The 18,483-nt window shown below is 38.8% G+C and overlaps 2 protein-coding genes across 2 annotated transcripts; both read right to left on the bottom strand.

Annotated features, from left to right (window-relative positions):
- Nucleotides 1–201: 201 nt before the first annotated feature.
- On the bottom strand, nucleotides 202–13,822 carry psmb5 (proteasome 20S subunit beta 5). The gene is made up of 3 exons (XM_067363081.1): nucleotides 13,580–13,822; nucleotides 11,466–11,772; nucleotides 202–1,028 (listed from the first exon to the last, which is right to left on the bottom strand). The coding sequence occupies exons 1-3, from the start codon at nucleotides 13,781–13,783 to the stop codon at nucleotides 742–744; spliced, it is 798 nt and encodes a 265-aa protein (XP_067219182.1). The 5' UTR covers nucleotides 13,784–13,822; the 3' UTR covers nucleotides 202–741.
- A 2,701-nt stretch (nucleotides 13,823–16,523) lies between these two features.
- psmb11a (proteasome 20S subunit beta 11a) lies at nucleotides 16,524–17,648 on the bottom strand. Its single transcript, XM_067364182.1, has one exon. It carries the CDS (start codon nucleotides 17,646–17,648, stop codon nucleotides 16,524–16,526), a length of 1,125 nt encoding a protein of 374 aa, XP_067220283.1.
- Between the last annotated feature and the right edge of the window lie 835 nt (nucleotides 17,649–18,483).

Below are 18,483 nucleotides of genomic sequence, written 5' to 3'. Positions count from 1 at the left end.
CAGCTCTGAGAAAAGATACAGCATTATTTGTTGGCACTTTGCAGATGCTGCTGGTTTGATATTCTTATCTAATGCAATGACATTCATACATTAGGTGTGACTCAAGTTTCAAGCTCATTTTAGATCTGCTGCACAACTTGTGAACACCCGTCAAAACACTTACCAACCAATACATCAGGATCAAGAAAAAAAACACTTAAATAGCAAAAATCTGAGGTTTTATTGAGAATAGTGTTAGTAACTCTGGTAACTGCAGATACATGTGAGATGAGAAGAACAGAAGCCCACTCCCACTCAGAGAGATCTGGCCAACTGGAGTTTTGGCTTGTCATAGTGTCCATTGGGATGCAGCGCCCCCTTATTTTATAATCACAAACAACAAGTGGAACTGCAATGGATGGGGTTGTAATACTACTGAAACTGTGGCTGAAAACTCAACGAATAACATACATGAGAAAAATAATGGAAATTGCTCTAACTTCAAGAGAGAGAAATGAGAGGAAGAGAAAGAGACAGCTTTGCTTGCGTTTCTCATGCGCAGACGAGCCAGCTCTTACAAAAGAGTTGGCATTAACTTTCCTGGAAGCAGATTTGATTTCATTAAGTTAACTGAAGTGCCTTTCAGGTTATATCACTAATCTGCTATACGTTCTTCACCCGCCCGGTCTCACCCTTCCTTTTGAAATGCAACTGATGCTGTGGCCTCTTCCCTCATCTCTTCTCTCCTCCCAACCCCTTCCTCTATGCTTTCTCACTCTGGTATTTAAGGTGCAGCTGAAGCACATCTTCCTGAGAGACCCTTTCCCAGCCCTCGCCGTGGACGCGGTAGAGATTGACTTGGCCTCCGCTGTAGGCGTCACGGTAGGTAGCTTGGTAGATGGCACGGCGGCCCAGATCGCAGGCTTCCTCTATGGTCATGTCGTAGCGAAGGCCGCTGTCGACGACACCGTAGGCGTACATGGACCCCGAACCAACTGCAAACAGGTCTCCGCACACGCGGTTGCCCTCCGAGTCCACATAGTAGAGACCTGTGATCAGAGGAAAGTAGAAGGAAGAGAGAGATCATCAGTACTGCTTTACACCCCGCTGTTAAAGAGGAAGGCGCCTCCACGAAAGATGAGAGCGGTAAAAAAAGCAGCTGCAAAAACCTCAGGAGAGAATTCAGTAGATCGATGCAACGTTACGAACATAAATAATGCTCTGAACTATACAAGGTCAAATCCATCTTGATGTACATGTGAGAAAAGGAATCATGAGAAACAGTTGGTTTACTATTTTTTTTCTGACAGCCGAATGCTCGGTAGCCCGAACTCTGTCTTGGGGTTACATAAAAGCAGGATGGGAAAAGAAAAGAAGGAAAAATTACAGAAAAAGCGCTTACATCTTGCTAATATTAAGCAGGCTACTGACCAGGCACAAGCAAACATAGCGTCCAACCCGGGGCACTGCCTGAGGTGCTATTGATCGCTTCAAAAACACCAGAATTAATTATTGATCTATACCTGAAGACCTGACCTCTCCTCAAACATGATGGACGACGCAAATCACACTTGGTGAACTGGTGGGTCACTGTCTGGTCCAGCAGCAGGGCAAGATTCAAGGCTGCTCTATGACAAAACGCACTCCTACAGTAATGGTGACTACGTCCCATCTGTGCTAGAGCACAACCACGCTGCAGATGGAAGGTTTACCGGATAGTTCACCCAAAAACGAGTGCCGTCATCATTTACTCACCTTTTGGAACATAAAAGATATTTTGAAGAGTGTTTTTTAAATTGATTTTATCCACATAACAAAAAAAACAAACAACATTTCTTTTGTGTTCTGCAGAGGAAAGAAAGTCATACAGGTTTGAAACAACATGAGTTTCATGAGTAAATTATTTTTTGGTGATGGGGCAGCACTATATAATCGAAATCACGATATGCATATTGCAATGTGGGAAATAACTGAATGATTTTAATACTTCAAAAAGTTATGTAACAAAGTTACAGATAGCATAAACGCAACTGTTGCTTTGGCTACATCTGAAAACTTAAAAATTCTGCCTTCCAAGGTAGGAAGGCATCAAGGCACGTCCGAAAATAATGTTAGCTTCACTTCCTGTCTCCTGAGATCCCTTCATCTGATCGATTTTTGAAAGCAGCATAGATGTATCCTTCACTACCATTTTTTAGTTGTGCTAAAAAATAAAGATGGCATCTGAAAGTTGTGGTTTCTGGTCAGTTTGTGTGTAAATGTACATTTTTGACCAACGTTTTTTCACTTCTGATGTAATTTCTAGCGAGAAATTACTACTGTAGTCATTAAATATTTGTTTAGTTCTCACCAAAGCTTGCTCTGTTTTGCTGAAGATCAATAAACCATAACGCTGCCTCAGAAGTCTGTCTGAAATCAAATTTGTGAAGTACCTTTATTTAAGTCATTGCCTATAAGCTATTGAGATAACAAGTAAGCCTTTGAGTGACACCGTGTCCTAACCAGACGCGACACGCGATAAAAGGTATCTTTTCCATGTTAATCAGAGTTTTTGTCCTAACCAGCAGGAACAGCAACACAAAGTATGGCAATGATAATCTCAGGTACTGTTTATGTGCTTTATTTAATGTTAAAAGCGTTTAACATGAGTTTGAATATCATTCTGTGTTCCCAGCTTTTTAGCTGTACTGAAAACAACACTGGCTAATTCACCTCAAATCTTGAAAATAAATAAATGGGCACAAGAATGTTTCGAACTGTCAACTCAATGTGAACAAACAAGTGTATTCTATGACAAAGATTGGTTTGGTCACTCCATATGTACTTTAAATAATGTTTAAATGGTGTAATATTTATGAATTTTACTATGCACTTGCCTATGGTGTCTGTTGTGCTCTTGCCGAGAGCCCGCCCACTCTCTTCTGATTGGCTGTGGTTTTTGAATGATTTTAATCGCTTCTCATTGTATTTTTTTATGAAAGCAGAGAGATTTCTGTCCATTTGAACTCCATACCACTAAAACTTATAAAGATTCCCCCCCAAAAAAGTCAAAGGCATCATAAAAATAATCAATCAAGTGGTCTAAAGCAAGTCTTCTGAAGAGACACGATGGCTTTATATGATGAACAAATGTACAATAATGCGCATACTGTAGTTAACATGGACGTTTACATGCTTGCGTCATGCGCGAAAACAACATGAGTGTGAGTAAATGCTGAATTTACCATTTTTGGATGAACTAACCATTTACAGTTTGAGAATAGTCATTTTGACATGCTTTCCTGAGATTACAATCATATCGTATCATGAGTTCAGTATCGTGATTTAGATCGAATCGTGACGTGAGCGTATCGCTACACCTCGGCTGCATCTGAAAACTTAGGCAGCTGACTTGTTGCTTCGCTACCCTATCAGGCAAAGATTGTTCACAAAGGTACCTCACGAAACTGATTTCGGACAGACTTCTGAGGCAGTGTAACGTTTTAATGATCTACAGCAAAATAGTGCGGCTTTGGTGACAACTAATGGTGCGTTCACACCGGACGCGAATGAAGCGGTAAGCGCGAGTGATTTACATGTTAAGTCAATGCAAAGACGCGAATTGACATCCTGCGGCGCGAATGACGCGGCGCGAATTGAGCGATTCCCGCGAATGACGCGATTCCCGCGAATCGCGCAAGTTGAAAAATCTGAACTTTGGCGAATTCCCGCGCCGCGTTAACCAATCAGGAGCTTGCTCTAGTAGTGACGTGACATAGCGAGCTGAGGCAGAAATTCGAAACAACAATGGAGGACAAAATCATCGTCGCTGTACATCTTCATACATTTATAGAAACAGAAATAAAAAGGATCGTGTTTGAAAGACAGTGAGTGAGGAGGTCGGACAATCTGATAAGTTGTAAAAAACGGTCTTTACTCAATTTGAGCTATATACATATATATACATATACACACATACATATATATACATACATATATATACATACATATATATACATACATATATATACATACATATATATACATACATATATATACATACATATATATACATACATATATATACATACATACATATATATACATACATATATATACATACATATATATACATACATATATATATATATATATATACATATATACATATATACAAATACATATTAAGACTACAAGCCAACTAAAGACGACCAATTGAGCTTATTCGCTGTAATTTACAATTATTTCCCCACTGACAAGTTGTGTTTATTCAGAGGAAGTGTGCAGAAAGCAGTGGGAGAGTCTGGGACACATAAAGGAGCGGGAGAGCCCCTCTCATGACGCGAATTCGCGTCTGTTGTGAAGGGATTTTCACGCGCGAATGAAGCGAATGTCACGCGCGAATGAAGCGAGTAAACTCAAAATGTTCAAGCGTCCAACTACGCGCGAATAGCGCGATTTATTCGCGCAAGTCGCGTCTGGTGTGAACACAGCATAAGGCAATATTTAAGTAGGGCTGGGCGATATATCGCATGCGATTGTCGAGCACATTTCGTCAGTAAAGCCGGTTCCCTGATTACCGCTAAATCACCATCACCTGCTTTCAAATGGAGTGGCATTTAATAGACAGAGCCGTAGTTCACTGAAAAGCCACGCAATATCGTGTTCATTATCGCAGATGAATCGCCTTCGATAATGAACGCGATATTGTGTGGCTTGTCAGTGAACTACTAAAATAGTAATTTCTTGCTAGAAATTACAAATTACATTGGTCAAAAACTTACATTTACACACAAACTGGCCACCAACCGCAACTTTCAGATGCCATCTTTATTTTTTAGCTCAACTGTCACAGAATGGAAAGCAAAGGATTGTGGGATAGCAAAGGCAGCGAAGGATACATCTATACTGCCTTCAAAAATCAATCAGATAAAGGAATACTTTGGATTCGGACAGGCCTTCATGCCTTCCTACCTTGGACTGCGTCCTCTGAAGGCAGGATTTTCAGTTTTCTGATGCAGCCCCCTACTAGTTGGAGGAGATGAGTCAGCCCAAGGCACCAAGAGAAATTGAAACATGTTGATTCTATTATATCAAATTGATTTTAATCGCTTAAAGCATTATTGCATAATCCAACAAGTTATGACATCAATTTTTCTTCAATCATGCAGCCCTTTTAGGTGCACTATCCCTTTAATGAGCGAGTGGGTTAGTCTGGTCGCAATGCGAAGAACATCACCAGTACTGAAAACGCAACTTAAAACACTCCTTTTTGCACTCTGGAAAGTTTGAGTAAAGTTCAAGGACCCCAAAATCAGCTCACTGAGGCATTTTAAGGACAATCTGAGGAAGTGAGGCTCAGACGTCTTCAACAAGCAAATTACACCCTCTGTACGCATCGTTAGCTCGACCTGATAATCGTTACAGCTCCCTGAATATATGCAAGGTAATTTACCATTTTGTAGAGCCAAGTGTGACGACTTTAAACAGGTTAAAAATGCAATAGGACGTCTCTTTCAGCCGCAAGGCCCCGGTTCTCATTAGGAGCGGAGTGCGGGGGTACTTCAGCAGACTGGGATTTTTTTTTAACGTACAACACCTGGGATCATTTTATCACACAACGGACGTTGCATGCTACCTGCGTCGCTGAGAAAGGGTGGGGAAGTAAAGGTGAACAAAAGAGGCACTTGAATTTGCGAGCCCTCGTAAAGCAGAGGCGCCGAAGCGGGAGCGATCTCGGGATGTTACGACAGCCAGACTCCTCGCACTCCATCACAAAGGTGACAGGCAGTTAGGCTGAAAGAGCGGCTGTCTGCATGTATGAATGGCAACTTCAAGACAAAAGGAAGGAATATACACAGGTGATTGGCTGACTGCTCTGCTGATTGTCACACAGCCATGGTTGGTTAAGAGTGCCGCTGATGAGCACAGCTGCTCAGAAAACCAAAGCAAAGACGTCCAAGCATGCATGCACATCGGCAGTCTGTGTCTACAGAACATGAGATGGCAGTTCAAAGAACTTCATACGTCTTTTAAGACAGAAGTCCTGCTGATATTTGCAGCTCCTAGCAGGACAGAAGTTGTCTATGCATTCACAGTAGGTACACAACAAGTCAGAAACGTAGAAAGACACAGAAAGAAAAGAGACCATAACTGGTGATTTTAGAGTGAAATACTTTCTTGAATTGTTTGGCCTTGTAGACACCCGTGTCTCAACATGCATCTCATGTAACCACTTCATGCATTTCATGCGTGATGGTAAGAGTGTTATTTAAGTGATAAGTGTAGTGAAGGCCAAGTATGGTAACCCATACACGGAATTTATCCTCTGCATTTAACCCATCCAGTTAGTGCACACACATTAGTAATTTGAACACAAACACATTGCAATCTGTGGACACACACCCGGAGCAGTGGGCAGCCATTTTTGTTCAAGGGCACCTCAGTCATTTCTTGCCCATGTCATGAGAAATCGAGTCCCTAATACTACCCATTAAAATTCTTTTGAACCAATGGGATCACTCGGGGTCCTAAAGGAGACGCGATTCCTGGGGGGACTCGATTTCTCACCACGCCGATATTGAGACTCGAACCCACAACCTTTGGGTTACCAGTCTGACTCTCTAACCATTAGGACACAACTGCCCTATATAGTCTTATTATAGGGCCAGATTTAGTAAACAGGGCAAATTAGCAAACAAAAAGCCAATGCGAGTGGAAAGCTCTTCGCATGATCTACTGATAACACGCAAATGAATGAACACAGATGCAGCTAGATCATTTCCATAATGACCAATGCAATCTACGCAAATTAGCGTCTGATTTAAGACATGTCTTTTGGGGGTGTTAAAGGTGCCCTAGAACTTCTTTTTAAAAAATGTAATATAAGTCTAAGGTGTCTCCTGAATGTGTCTGTGAAGTTTCAGCTCAAAATACCCCATAGATTTTTTTTTATTAATTTTTTTAACTGCCTATTTTGGGGCATCATTAACTATGCACCGATATATAGGTTGCGGCCCCTTTAAATCTCCCGCTCTCGCCTTTTTTCCGGATGTCTTTTAAACAAATGAGATTTATATAAAGGAGGAGGAAACAATGGAGTTTGAAACTCAGTGTATGTCTTTTCCATGTACTGAACTCTTGTTATTCAATTCTAGGGCACCTTTAAATAATGGAGAAAATTCCAGTAAATTGAAGACCTTAAATAAATCATCTTGCATGATTCATTTCAATACTCAATTTTTCACTGCACGTATTTAGCTAATCCTGGCAATCATTTTTAACACCAAAAGACGGTTTGCGCAGGCACAAGCTGTAACTAAATCTGGCCCATAGTCTTTTAATGTCACACATACCCGAATAATGTTAAAACTTGTTTAGCTCAAATCTTAAATGGTTAGTTGACCCAAAAATTTAATTTGTCATTACATTCTCACCCTTGTGACATTCCAAACCCACAAGACCTTTGTTTATCTTCGGAACACAAATTAAGAAATTAATGAAATCTAAGTTTTTTTTTTTATATATAACCCATAGAAAGCAACGTAATTACCACATTCAAGGTCCAGATAAGTATTAAAGACTTATTAAAATAGTCAACGTGACTACAGTGGTTCAATCTTAATGATATGAAGCGACGAGAATACTCTTTGTGCACAAAAACAAAACAAAAATAACGTCTTTATTCAACAATTTCTTCTCCTCCCTGTCATTAACCATACAGTGAAGCGCTTCCATGTTCACGTCCGAACGTGGACTCCGTATTGGCCAGCTCCTGCGTCGGCATCACACGTATGCGTCGTGCCGCTCACGTAAACAGCGTCGGCTGATACTGAGCCAGCGTTCGGACGTAGAACCTGGAACTGCAATGAAATTAGCATAGAAGACTGACAGAGGAGAGATGAATATGTTGAATAAAGTTTTTGCAGACATAAAGTATTCTTGTCACTTCATTACATTAAAGTTGACGTCGACCATTTTAACAATGTTTTTACTACTTTTCTGGACCTTGAATGTGGTCATTTCGTTGCTTTCTATTGAGGATTAAAAAAAACTTGAATTATCAAAAAAATCTTAATTTGTGTTCTGAAGATGAATGAAGGTCTTACGGGTGTGGAACGACATGAGGGCGAGTAATTAATGATAGAAATTTCATTTTTGGATGAACTAACTTTAATTGATAACAGTGTAGGCGACTGAATCAAACAACCCCACTGTGATTGAATCACAAATTAATTTTAATACCACTTGTAAACGGAGTCCATAACTCAACCAGCAAAGAGAGAACGCATCTGTAGAAGGGCTAAAGCTGTGGGGCGTCAACAGTGGTCTCAACAGAAGATGCACTGCAATAAATTTCATTATCACCATGTTTGTCAGAATCATGTCACAGTTTATTAAGTTTATTCCTCAGCAAACCGACACTTAATCACAGGAATAAGAGTGCCAGACATTGTTAATGCAGTAAATGTGCTGTTTAATCAAGATTGATTTAATTGCACAACATTTACCTCTCTATTGAATCACAACGCATTGTAACAGCCAGTGCCGCTATCGAACTTCTAACAGCAATCATTATTTGCAAAATTGATTAGAAGATTTACCACATAGTTTTGTTTGCCTGCCAGGCAAAGGTTGTTTTTTTGGGGGCCACGCTAGCCTGTGTCGCCGCATAAACCCCAATTGATCGAGCTGACGGGGTTTTGCATGCGACCCGATTGCCCTGGCTGAGAGCCGCGTCCATCATGGTGTTGCTCCCTCCTGGCCCACAGTCACCGGCATATTGATTTCCCATTACTGTGTCACTGTGCAAGGCCTCTTTAAACACATTGGCCGTGATGTAGAGCAGTTACAACACCCCAGTGTCTGCAATTGAGAGATGCATCACTATCACAGAGCGCTATGTCGCCATCTGGTGGTACTGGCTAAACCAGCTCCCTGGTTTGCACAGTCATGCGTATGAAGTGCATTTTGGAGCAGTAATTTATCTCTCCGTCAGTTTTGCTTCATTTAGGCTTGCACTCCTCATGTTAGGAAAAAACTAAATGAACTGAAAATGGGCAGAGCTCACCATTAAGACCATTAGATTAAAAGCCTCTTATAGAACTAAATGCAATGTCCAATTAAGAAAAAAGGACATTTATCATTTTCTAGAAAAGCAAAGGTCTTGAGAGTCCATTAATGTGCAAGTTTGTGATTCATCTAAAAAACAAAGCCATGGTGCTGCATATTAAAACCAGATTCCGGCTACCGCTGGAGTCTAGCAGGAAATTATGGTGATAGAGCTATTTTTACAAAGCTGCTTCAGCAGAAAGGCAGGGTCAAATCAGCAAAGAAAATAATCACATAATTTGTCCCCATGCCAACTGCAGCAATCATTCAAAACAAAAAAAAATTGGTCCCTTCTGACAATCTTTTACTTCATAAAGCTATTCCAGATGCAAACAGATTGCAGCTGGAATGTTTCTGCTCAACACCTTTAATGGAAGCAGAAAGGAATCGAAATCACAAAACCACCTTTAATTAAAAGCAAATATTATTGTAAATACCATTATGAAATATGCAATTACCATAATCCTCAGTCCCAGGGCTGACAGGACAATTTTATAAGAGAATATTAACCAGGCTGTGTCTATGAATAGCATGCATTTGGAAACGCATATAAAATCTGATGTGCTTTGTGTTACGATGTTATCATTTACACACGTATATGTATTTACATACATATAGTTATGACTCTACATATGCTATGTGAGTCTGGGTTGCTTATATCATTCATCTAGGAACTCAACATGCTCCATTTCATCAGATTTGTAATGTAAATCATTATAAGCCTATGCCAATACATCAATATTTTCTAAATATGCGCATTGTTGTTCATTGCAATTTCAAAATAAAAGTTAAACCCTTGATCTGCGTTTGTATGCTTTGATGTCCACATATTCTTGTTCCAGAAATTTCAGTTGCTGTAGCATTTCTATCCTAAAGAATACATTAAATAAAATGTAGTTTGGCAAATGTTATAAGGAATTTGATCTGTTATATTATAATACACAATGTACATAAGTTGATTATGTTTATATTACATTATGTATTGTAACAGTGTTTTTCAGTGAAACCAAATGATTACTTGCTTTTGATACTTTATTTGAACCCATTATTATTTTCCTCATTGTCATACAAGTATTTTAAGTCATTTTAAAGGCTATTGTTCACTTAGGTATATTTTTTATTACCACGCACAAAAATATTAGTTAAGTACTTGATTAACCATCAAAACAATCAACCAATTACTTGATTAATCTGCAAAATAATTGTCTGGTTATTAAATTAATCATCAAAATAATCATCCGGTTACTCGATTAATCTTCAAAATAGTCGTCTGGTTACTTGATTAACCGTCAAAATAATCGTCCAGTTACTCAATTAATCTTCAAAATAGTCGCCTGGTTACTTCATTAACCGCCAAAATAATTGCCCAATTATTCGATGAACCATCAAAGTAATCGTCCGGTTACTCGATTAATCTTCAGAATAATCATCCGGTTACTCGATTTAACCATCAAAATAATCATCCAGTTACTCGATTAATCTTCAAAATAGTCATCTGGTTACTTCATTAACTAGCAAAAATAATTGCCCGATTACTCCATGAACCGCCAAAATAATCATCCAGTTACTTGATTAACCATCAAAATAATCGTCCGGTTACTCGATTAATCTTCAAAATAGTCGTCTGGTTACTTCATTAACCGCCAAAATAATCATCCAGTTACTTGATTAACCATCAAAATAATCGTCCGGTTACTCGATTAATCTTCAAAATAGTCGTCTGGTTACTTCATTAACCGCCAAAATAACTGCCTGATTACTCTATGAACCACCAAAATAATTATCTGGCTACTCGATTAAACTTCAAAATAACTGTCTGGTTACTTGATTAACCATCAAAATAATCGTCCGGTTACTCGATCAATCTTCAAAATAGTCGTCTGGTTATTTGATTAACCATCAAAATAATCATCCTGATACTCTATTAATCTTCAGAATAATCGTCCAGTTACTCGATTAATCTTCAGAATAATCATCCAGTTACTCGATTTAACCATCAAAATAATCATCCAGTTACTCTATTAATCTTCAAAATAATCATCTGGTTACTTCATTAATCGACAAAAATAATTGCCCGATTACTCTATGAACCGCCAAAATAATCATCCGGTTACTCAATTAATCTTCAAAATAATCGTCCGGTTACTCGATTAATCTTCAGAATAATCATCCGGTTACTCGATTAATCTTCAATTAAAAAAAACAAAAATCTTCAAAAGTCAATTTTATTTTTATTATGGGTTTGCCCATATTTAACCCAAGTGAATAGTAGTATTTATACTTTTTTATTATTATAATATAATAAAATAAATATTACAGAATTTTATATTAGTGAGGCCAAACGCAACAAAATTACAATTCTGTCTAACCAAGTCGTAATCCACTATGATATTTACCTGGCCCTCTTTTGTCCCAGCCGCAGACCATCGTGCCCATGCTGAGGCCCATGCCTTTGTACTGATACACCATGTTAGCCAGTAGCTTGGAGGCCGCTGCCACCGAAATGCGTTCTTTGTTGCGCAGCTCGTAGATGCGGCACTGTCTGGCCAGCAGGCGCTCCCAGAAGCTGCAGTCCGCGGCTCCTCCTGCCATAGTGCCGAGCAGGTACGGGTTGATTTCAATCACCTTCTTCACTGTCTGTGAAGCGATATAAGAGCCGGCTGTCGCTCTGGAATCCACAGCCACAATGACGCCATGCTGAAACTGAGACAGATGAGAGAAATATGATGATGAAGCTTGCACATTTATTTATTTTTACATTTCACTTTAATTTTAATGTGCTGTATTTTACAGAAAACAACAAAACACTGATGTGTAATAACTTTGTGCTATGCTATTTTAAAGATTTTGAAGGTTGCAAGAACACTTTTCTCATAATATATATTGCACATCACCTCATTTCTCAAAGAGTCAGAAAGATTCAGTCACTCTAAACCCCTCCTTTCCGAGAGCCTACTCTGCTCTGATTGGTCAGATGGCCCAGTTGTGATTGGTCTACCACTTACAGCACTTCTCAGAAGTGAAACACCTATTACCATATCTGTATTTCAGCTCAGGAGGCTTTTCTTTTAAATCTGAAAATTGGCTTGTTAGTGTGACAAAGTAACAACAACATATGGCTCTATCAATCATCAATCAGCTTTTAATAAGTTGCATTATCCGGGTTAATTTATTTAAATATTTTTCATAACATATAATCACTAATATTTCATTATATTTTGGTAGATTACAATTGCTTAAATTTAAAAAAAAAAAAAAAAAAAAAAAAAAAACTCTCAAAAGCATAAAACAGACTTCTGTTATTCTGCCTGCCGCAGTTTCTCACATCACTAGTATCATGAATATTTTCATCACCCAATCAGTGCGGTCATCATTTAAGTGAATATATAAATATAACAAAATATATACGAAATAAAAAAAAAAAATTCTATTTGAATATATTTTAAAATGCAATTTATTCCTGTGATTCAAAGCTGAATTTTAAGCATCATTACTCCAGTCTTCAGTGTCACATGATCCTTCAGAATCATTCTGATAGGCTGATTTGCTGCTAAAGAAACATTTATTATTATCAAAGTTGAAAACAGTTGTGTACAATTTTTTTCAGGACTATTTGATGAATGGAAAGTTTAACAGCATTAATCTGAAATAGAAAGCTTACACTACACACTACCGTTGAAATGTTTGGGGTCAGTTTTTTTTGTAAAGAAATTAATACTTTTATTCAGATCAAAAGTGACAGTACAGACATTTATAATGTTACAAAAGCTTTCTATGTCAGATAAATGCTGTTATTTTGAACTTTCTATTCATTAAATAATCCTGAAAAAAAGATGTACACTGTTTAAAACATTGATAATAATTAATGTTTCTTGAGCATATTAGAATGATTTCTGAAGGATCATGTGACACTGAAGACCGGAGTAATGATGCTGAATATTCAGCTTTGCATCACAGGAATAAAGTGCATTTTAAAATATATTCTGATCAGATAATCTACATCAGGATCCCATCCTCCTCTATAGGCCACAATGATAAAGCACATGAGTTGCTGTGTCATTGTGTGTCTTATTCAGACAGTCTTCAATCTTTACTGTAGTGAAGCTGGAGTCTTTATGTATTCATACTGTAATAATTTAAACTCCCATACAGACTTTAAGATATTTCTCAGCACTGTAAACACGTTTGGTTTTAACTCTGTTTGACACACAAGCTCTCGGTTCTTGTTATGGGGGCGCTGTCCTTAAAAGACAAAAACACTTAAATTAATCGGTGTATGTCACTCTTCATACGACAGAAATGCGCTAATAAACCAGTTAAATGAGTAAACACTGCTATACTTAGCGATCCTTTACCCTTTGTCTATTCATTACAGACACTGTATAAACATTAGGGCAGTTTTATAAAAGACACACGCTTCTGGATGGGTCATAAATATAATGAAGATACTGAAGTTAAGATAGTTTGTAATCTGGCTTTATGCTATTAGCTGCTAGCTAAATGAACTCACTTTGAATGCTAAGGTGGTCGTGCCGTGAAGAAACTCGATTTTTCTCTCCGGTTCATCCTCTTCACCCAGAGGTTTCACGGCGAAGTTCAGTGCGTCTCCAAACCCGAGATCCGTCTGGTTGATGCCACAACCGTGAGCAAAAGACCGGTCAAAGCGATCTGAGAAATCCGCACACTCATTCCTCAGTATACTAGACAGCGCCATGTTTCAGATAATAACCGGAGGAGAAGTTCTGCTTCGTGTATATTACATGTTGAGGAGGCGAACGATCATGGCGCCGCATCGCCATCTAGTGCCCAGGAGGACCGTTTGTGGCAAAATTACTACTTTTTAAAGGGACAGTTCACCCAAAAACCCCAAAATCACCCTCATGTTGTTCCAAACCTGTAAGAGTTTATTTCTTCTGTTGAACACAAAAGAAGATATTATGAAGAATGTTAATAATCAAACCGTTGATGGACCCCATTGACTTCCATAGTAGGAAAAAACCCAACATGGTTACCAACATTCTTTAAAATATCTTCTTTCTATTAAAGGAACACTCCACTTTTTTTGAAAATAGGCTCATTTTCCAACTCCCCTAGAGTTAAACAATTGAGTTTTACCATTTTCGAATCCATTCAGCCGATCTTCGGGTCTGGCAGTACCACTTTTAGCATAGCTTAGCATAGTTTATTGAATCTGATTAGACCGTTAGCATCTCGCTCAAAAATGACCAAAGAGTTTCAATATTTTTCCTATTTAAAACTTGACTCTTCTGTAGTTACACTGTGTACTAAAACCGACGGAAAATGAAAAGTTGCGATTTTCTAGGCCATATGATGGCCAGCTCCTCCTCTCTGGATGTCCAGTGGGGTGAAGAGAGTTGTGGGTAGGGTTAGGGTAGGATTAGGGTGTCGTTGTACATTTGCTCCTCCTCACTGGACATCTAGCAAGGGGAGCTAACTTAAGCCCCACCCATTTGCTCTGCAGTGAGCGCATCGTCAATAAATAGGAAAACAAAGTAACTTGCATTACTTATTTGAAAAAGTAACTTAGATATTTTGTTGTAAATTTAAAAGTAAATCATTACTTTACTAGTTACTTGGGAAAAGTAATCTGAATACCTAACTCATGTAATCAGTGTTGGGCAAAGTTACTTTAAAAGTAATCCATCACTATATTGCGTTACTCCATAACCCTGCGTCCCAATTCGCCTACTTATACTATGCCCTTAAAGTATGTACTCTTTCTGTGGACAATTGTGACAAAAGTGCTTAATTTTGAGTGTGTAGCAAAAGAGTAGAAAAGCTTTGGGACATAGGCTACTATCACGTCATACAATTGCGTCTTTTCTCTCTGTCGCATCCTGTCACCGTAAACTGGCCTGTCAATCATCCTCCACATTTCATTTAGCTCATTTCCTACCGTATCGGAGAGAAATGCAGCACGTTGATCTGCAGTCGCGTGTCTTTCATGTGGAGAACTCTCCTCATATTAATCCATAATGATGCATTTAAGAGTTAATGGCCAACCGGATCTTTATAAAAGTCCACATTGGTATTTACAGATGAAAAATAACACAGATAACATTAAATAAATATTTTCTATCAGGTTGAACTGATTATTAGTCACTCAAACCTCTCAGCGTCGATCGCGTATACCCGCCATGTTTTGTAGTTTTTTTTAACACTTTTTACTCGTGTTTGTAGTTCTGAACTGAATCCTCGTCCAAAGCGCAATGGGTTGTGGGCAATATTAGCCTTTATAGTGTGCTCGGATCCACACTTCGAAAATCTACCGGAAATATTAGACCATCCGGGGACTTTTGGCACACTCTTTTCAACACACTATGCTTTGGGACAAACTTATTTTAATCTCACATACTGTTTAGGATGGATATGGACATTGGGACGCAGAGAGAGTAACTAATTGCCTTACTTAGTTACTTTTTATGGACGGTAATGTGTTACGTTACTTTACTTACTTGCTAGTTTGTTTTTTTAATAACAAAAATAGTTCTGTTTTCGGCAAATATAAAGACCCTTTCACACCAAAAGTGAAATGAATAAGCCTCAGGCTGAAGGAAATGCAAATTTACACCTGTAGAGGGCGCAGTTTAGACAAACCTTTCAGCTGTGCTGCCATTCTGGATTGAAGAAGAATAGGATGCAGGAGAAGGAAGTTGAACAATCTTATTTCTAAATCTAAATTAAATTTTGGCTTGGTTGAATTGGATCACTGAAGGTCAGCAGCAAAAACATTGGTTAATAAAGTGAGATTAAATACATAAAGTAAATTTGTGTAATTTAAATTACAGGTTTGTGTAAAAGATCACTGTTTTTATTCATTTTGATGAATACTTACTTTGTTTTTTGTGAAATTAGTAAAATGAGCATGTTCACATTTAGTCTAACCATCATATTTATACAACTTAATCTATTTCTCTCAACATGGTGACAGGAGAGCTGTCAGTCAATAAATGTGAAAATAATGTAACTTGCATTACAAATTTAAAAAAGTAACTTCGATATTTTGTTGTAAATCAAAAAGTAATGCACTACTTTACTAATTACTTGAAAAAAGTAATCTGATTACGTAACTCGTGTTACTTGTAATACATTACCAACCAACACTGTTGACTCGTATTAATGAAATTTGTTGAATAATATTAATTTAAATAAATAAATATCAACCCCTTCTTGGTCTGTTGCTACAATATCAAGGAAAACCCACAGTTTTTATGATTACAATTTTTAATCTGAAACAAGATGCAGTGTATATGCAACTATTTTATTAATTAGGTTTAAATAAACATAGTTTATGAGAATGCTTTCCCTGTGCATTTTGTATTCTTTATTATCTGTGCTGTCAAGTGAACCTCCTGACATCGTTCTACTCACTATTTCTGTCCATCGCATTCACATTCCCTCTGTGTCTTTTTGTTTTTCCATCTTCTGTGTCCCTATCCACAGTGTCCTGAATATATATCGCCTTCCCCTTCAACCAGCTCATTCCCCTCTCTCTTCTGTCTCTCTTTCTCCCTCTCCTTGATCTTCTCCTTCTCTCTTTCCCTCTCTCTGTAGTACTCCTCCTTCAGATCTTCTCTGTCTCTGCGTCTGCAGCCATGGGCAGTGATGTGGAAAAGGTCTACATTATTCCCAGAGTAGGCATCCCAGCGAGTGGCTCTGAAAACAGCCTCCCGGGCCAGTCCCACCGCCTCATCCACAGTCATTCCCCATCTCCAACCATCATCAAGCACAGCGTATGCATAGGGTGACCCTGAGCCCACTGAAATGATCTCTCCTTTCAGTTGCAGGCCATCACTGCAAACATAGCACACCCTGGGACCAGACCGTCCTCCAGAAGTAGACAGGAGATTTTTTGTATTTTGATCTGACAAAGATAGTGCATGAGCGTCCTTCAAGAGCTCGTTTACTGAGGCCGCTTTCTCACTACCTAAAGCAGATTCATCTGAAATTGCAGATACAGTGGTAACATCTGTAGACCGTAGGGTTTCCTGAGTTTCTTCTCCGTCCCATCCACATAGAGTAGCCGCCACACACACATTAGTGCCTTTGAATGGATGAAGCATCATGGAGAGCAGCTTTGCAGCTCCATTGACGCTTAGTTTCCTGCGATGTCGAAGCTGGTAAAGCCTCATCTCTCGGGTGAGGATCCGTTCCCATAGCATACAATCGGCACCGCTTCCCGAGGTGTTGACCACCAGGTGAGAGTGGATGGGCATTATCTTCTGACTTATCGGGCAGCAAATCAGACCCTTGCAGCTGGCGCGAGTGTCCGCAGCGGCTATCACGCCATCCTGAAATATAAACCCCAAAGTGGTGGTGCCGTGTGACAGCTGGAAGGGTTGCTGGTGAGGTGACAGACAGGATAAAGTTGAAGAGAGAACAGTTGGTGTCTTGTGTTTTCTGCTGTTCTGCTGAGGGGGGAAAAGAAAATGAAAAGGACTATCTCTGTCAAACTCAAGCGGTGTCCTCCACATGCATCCCATCTCATTCGGTAGAGAAGTGCACGGGCTGCTTTCATCAAGGGTCTGCAGGAAATCACAAACATCCTGAAGAGCCATTTTTCCTTTTAGTGAGAGTTAAGTTGAGCCTTGGAAGCTGTACGAACAAAAAAAACCCTTCTGAGACCAGTGATTTATATACAGTAGGAGGTGGAGAGTATTCACATCACGTACACAAGCATGCACATGTGATGTCTCAGCAAAAATCTTCGCTACTCTTTTTATCTGATATGCTTCTGTGGTCATCACTGAGGCACGGCACTGAAGCCACTCTTCAAACATAATCATAAAAGTGCTGAGATGAGAGTGTAATGAGCTCAGTCTGTAATTTAACACACATACAGTCTCAAATGCAAATCTCACCAAATATTCTCAAAAAAGGTTTATGAGCAGTAGAAATAAACCATGTGGATTACAACACTCAATTCAGATGAAATGTTTAATTGCACGTGTAGTTGACTTGTGTATTATGGCAAGAAACAATTTAAAGGGTTAGTTCACCCAAAAATTTAATTTCTGTCATTAATTACTCACCCTCATGCCGTTCCACACCTGTAAGACCTTCATTCATCTTCAGAACACAAATTAAGATGATATGTTCAGTGAGGCCTGCATTGCCAGCAAGATAATTAACATTTTCAATGTCCAGAAAGCTACTAAAGACGTATTTAAAACAGTTCTACAGTGGTTCAACCTTAATGTTATGAAGTGACGAGAATACTTTTTGTGTGGCAAAAAAACTAAATAAAGACTTTATTTGACAATATCTAGTGATGGCCGATTTCAAAACCCTGCTTCATGAAGCTTTACGAATCTTTTGTTTCGAATCAGGGATTCGGAGCACCAAGGTCACGTGATTTCAGTAAACGAGGCTTCGTTACGTCATAAGTGTTTT

Source organism: Chanodichthys erythropterus, chromosome 16 (assembly GCF_024489055.1).
Source record: "Chanodichthys erythropterus isolate Z2021 chromosome 16, ASM2448905v1, whole genome shotgun sequence".
NCBI lineage: Eukaryota > Metazoa > Chordata > Actinopteri > Cypriniformes > Xenocyprididae > Chanodichthys > Chanodichthys erythropterus.
Note: the sequence above shows the minus strand (reverse complement) of the source record. Positions and strands in the feature narration are given on the sequence as shown.

Excerpts from the sequence above, each read along its gene's own strand:
- psmb11a (XM_067364182.1), bottom strand. The coding sequence starts at position 17,648 with ATGGCTCTTCAGGATGTTTGTGATTTCCTGCAGACCCTTGATGAAAGC.
- psmb5 (XM_067363081.1), bottom strand. The coding sequence starts at position 13,783 with ATGGCGCTGTCTAGTATACTGAGGAATGAGTGTGCGGATTTCTCAGAT. Across the intron at positions 11,773-13,579 it reads CGACCACCTTAGCATTCAAA|TTTCAGCATGGCGTCATTGT; the intron begins GTGAGTTCATTT and ends CATCTGTCTCAG. Across the intron at positions 1,029-11,465 it reads CTGGGACAAAAGAGGGCCAG|GTCTCTACTATGTGGACTCG; the intron begins GTAAATATCATA and ends CTCTGATCACAG.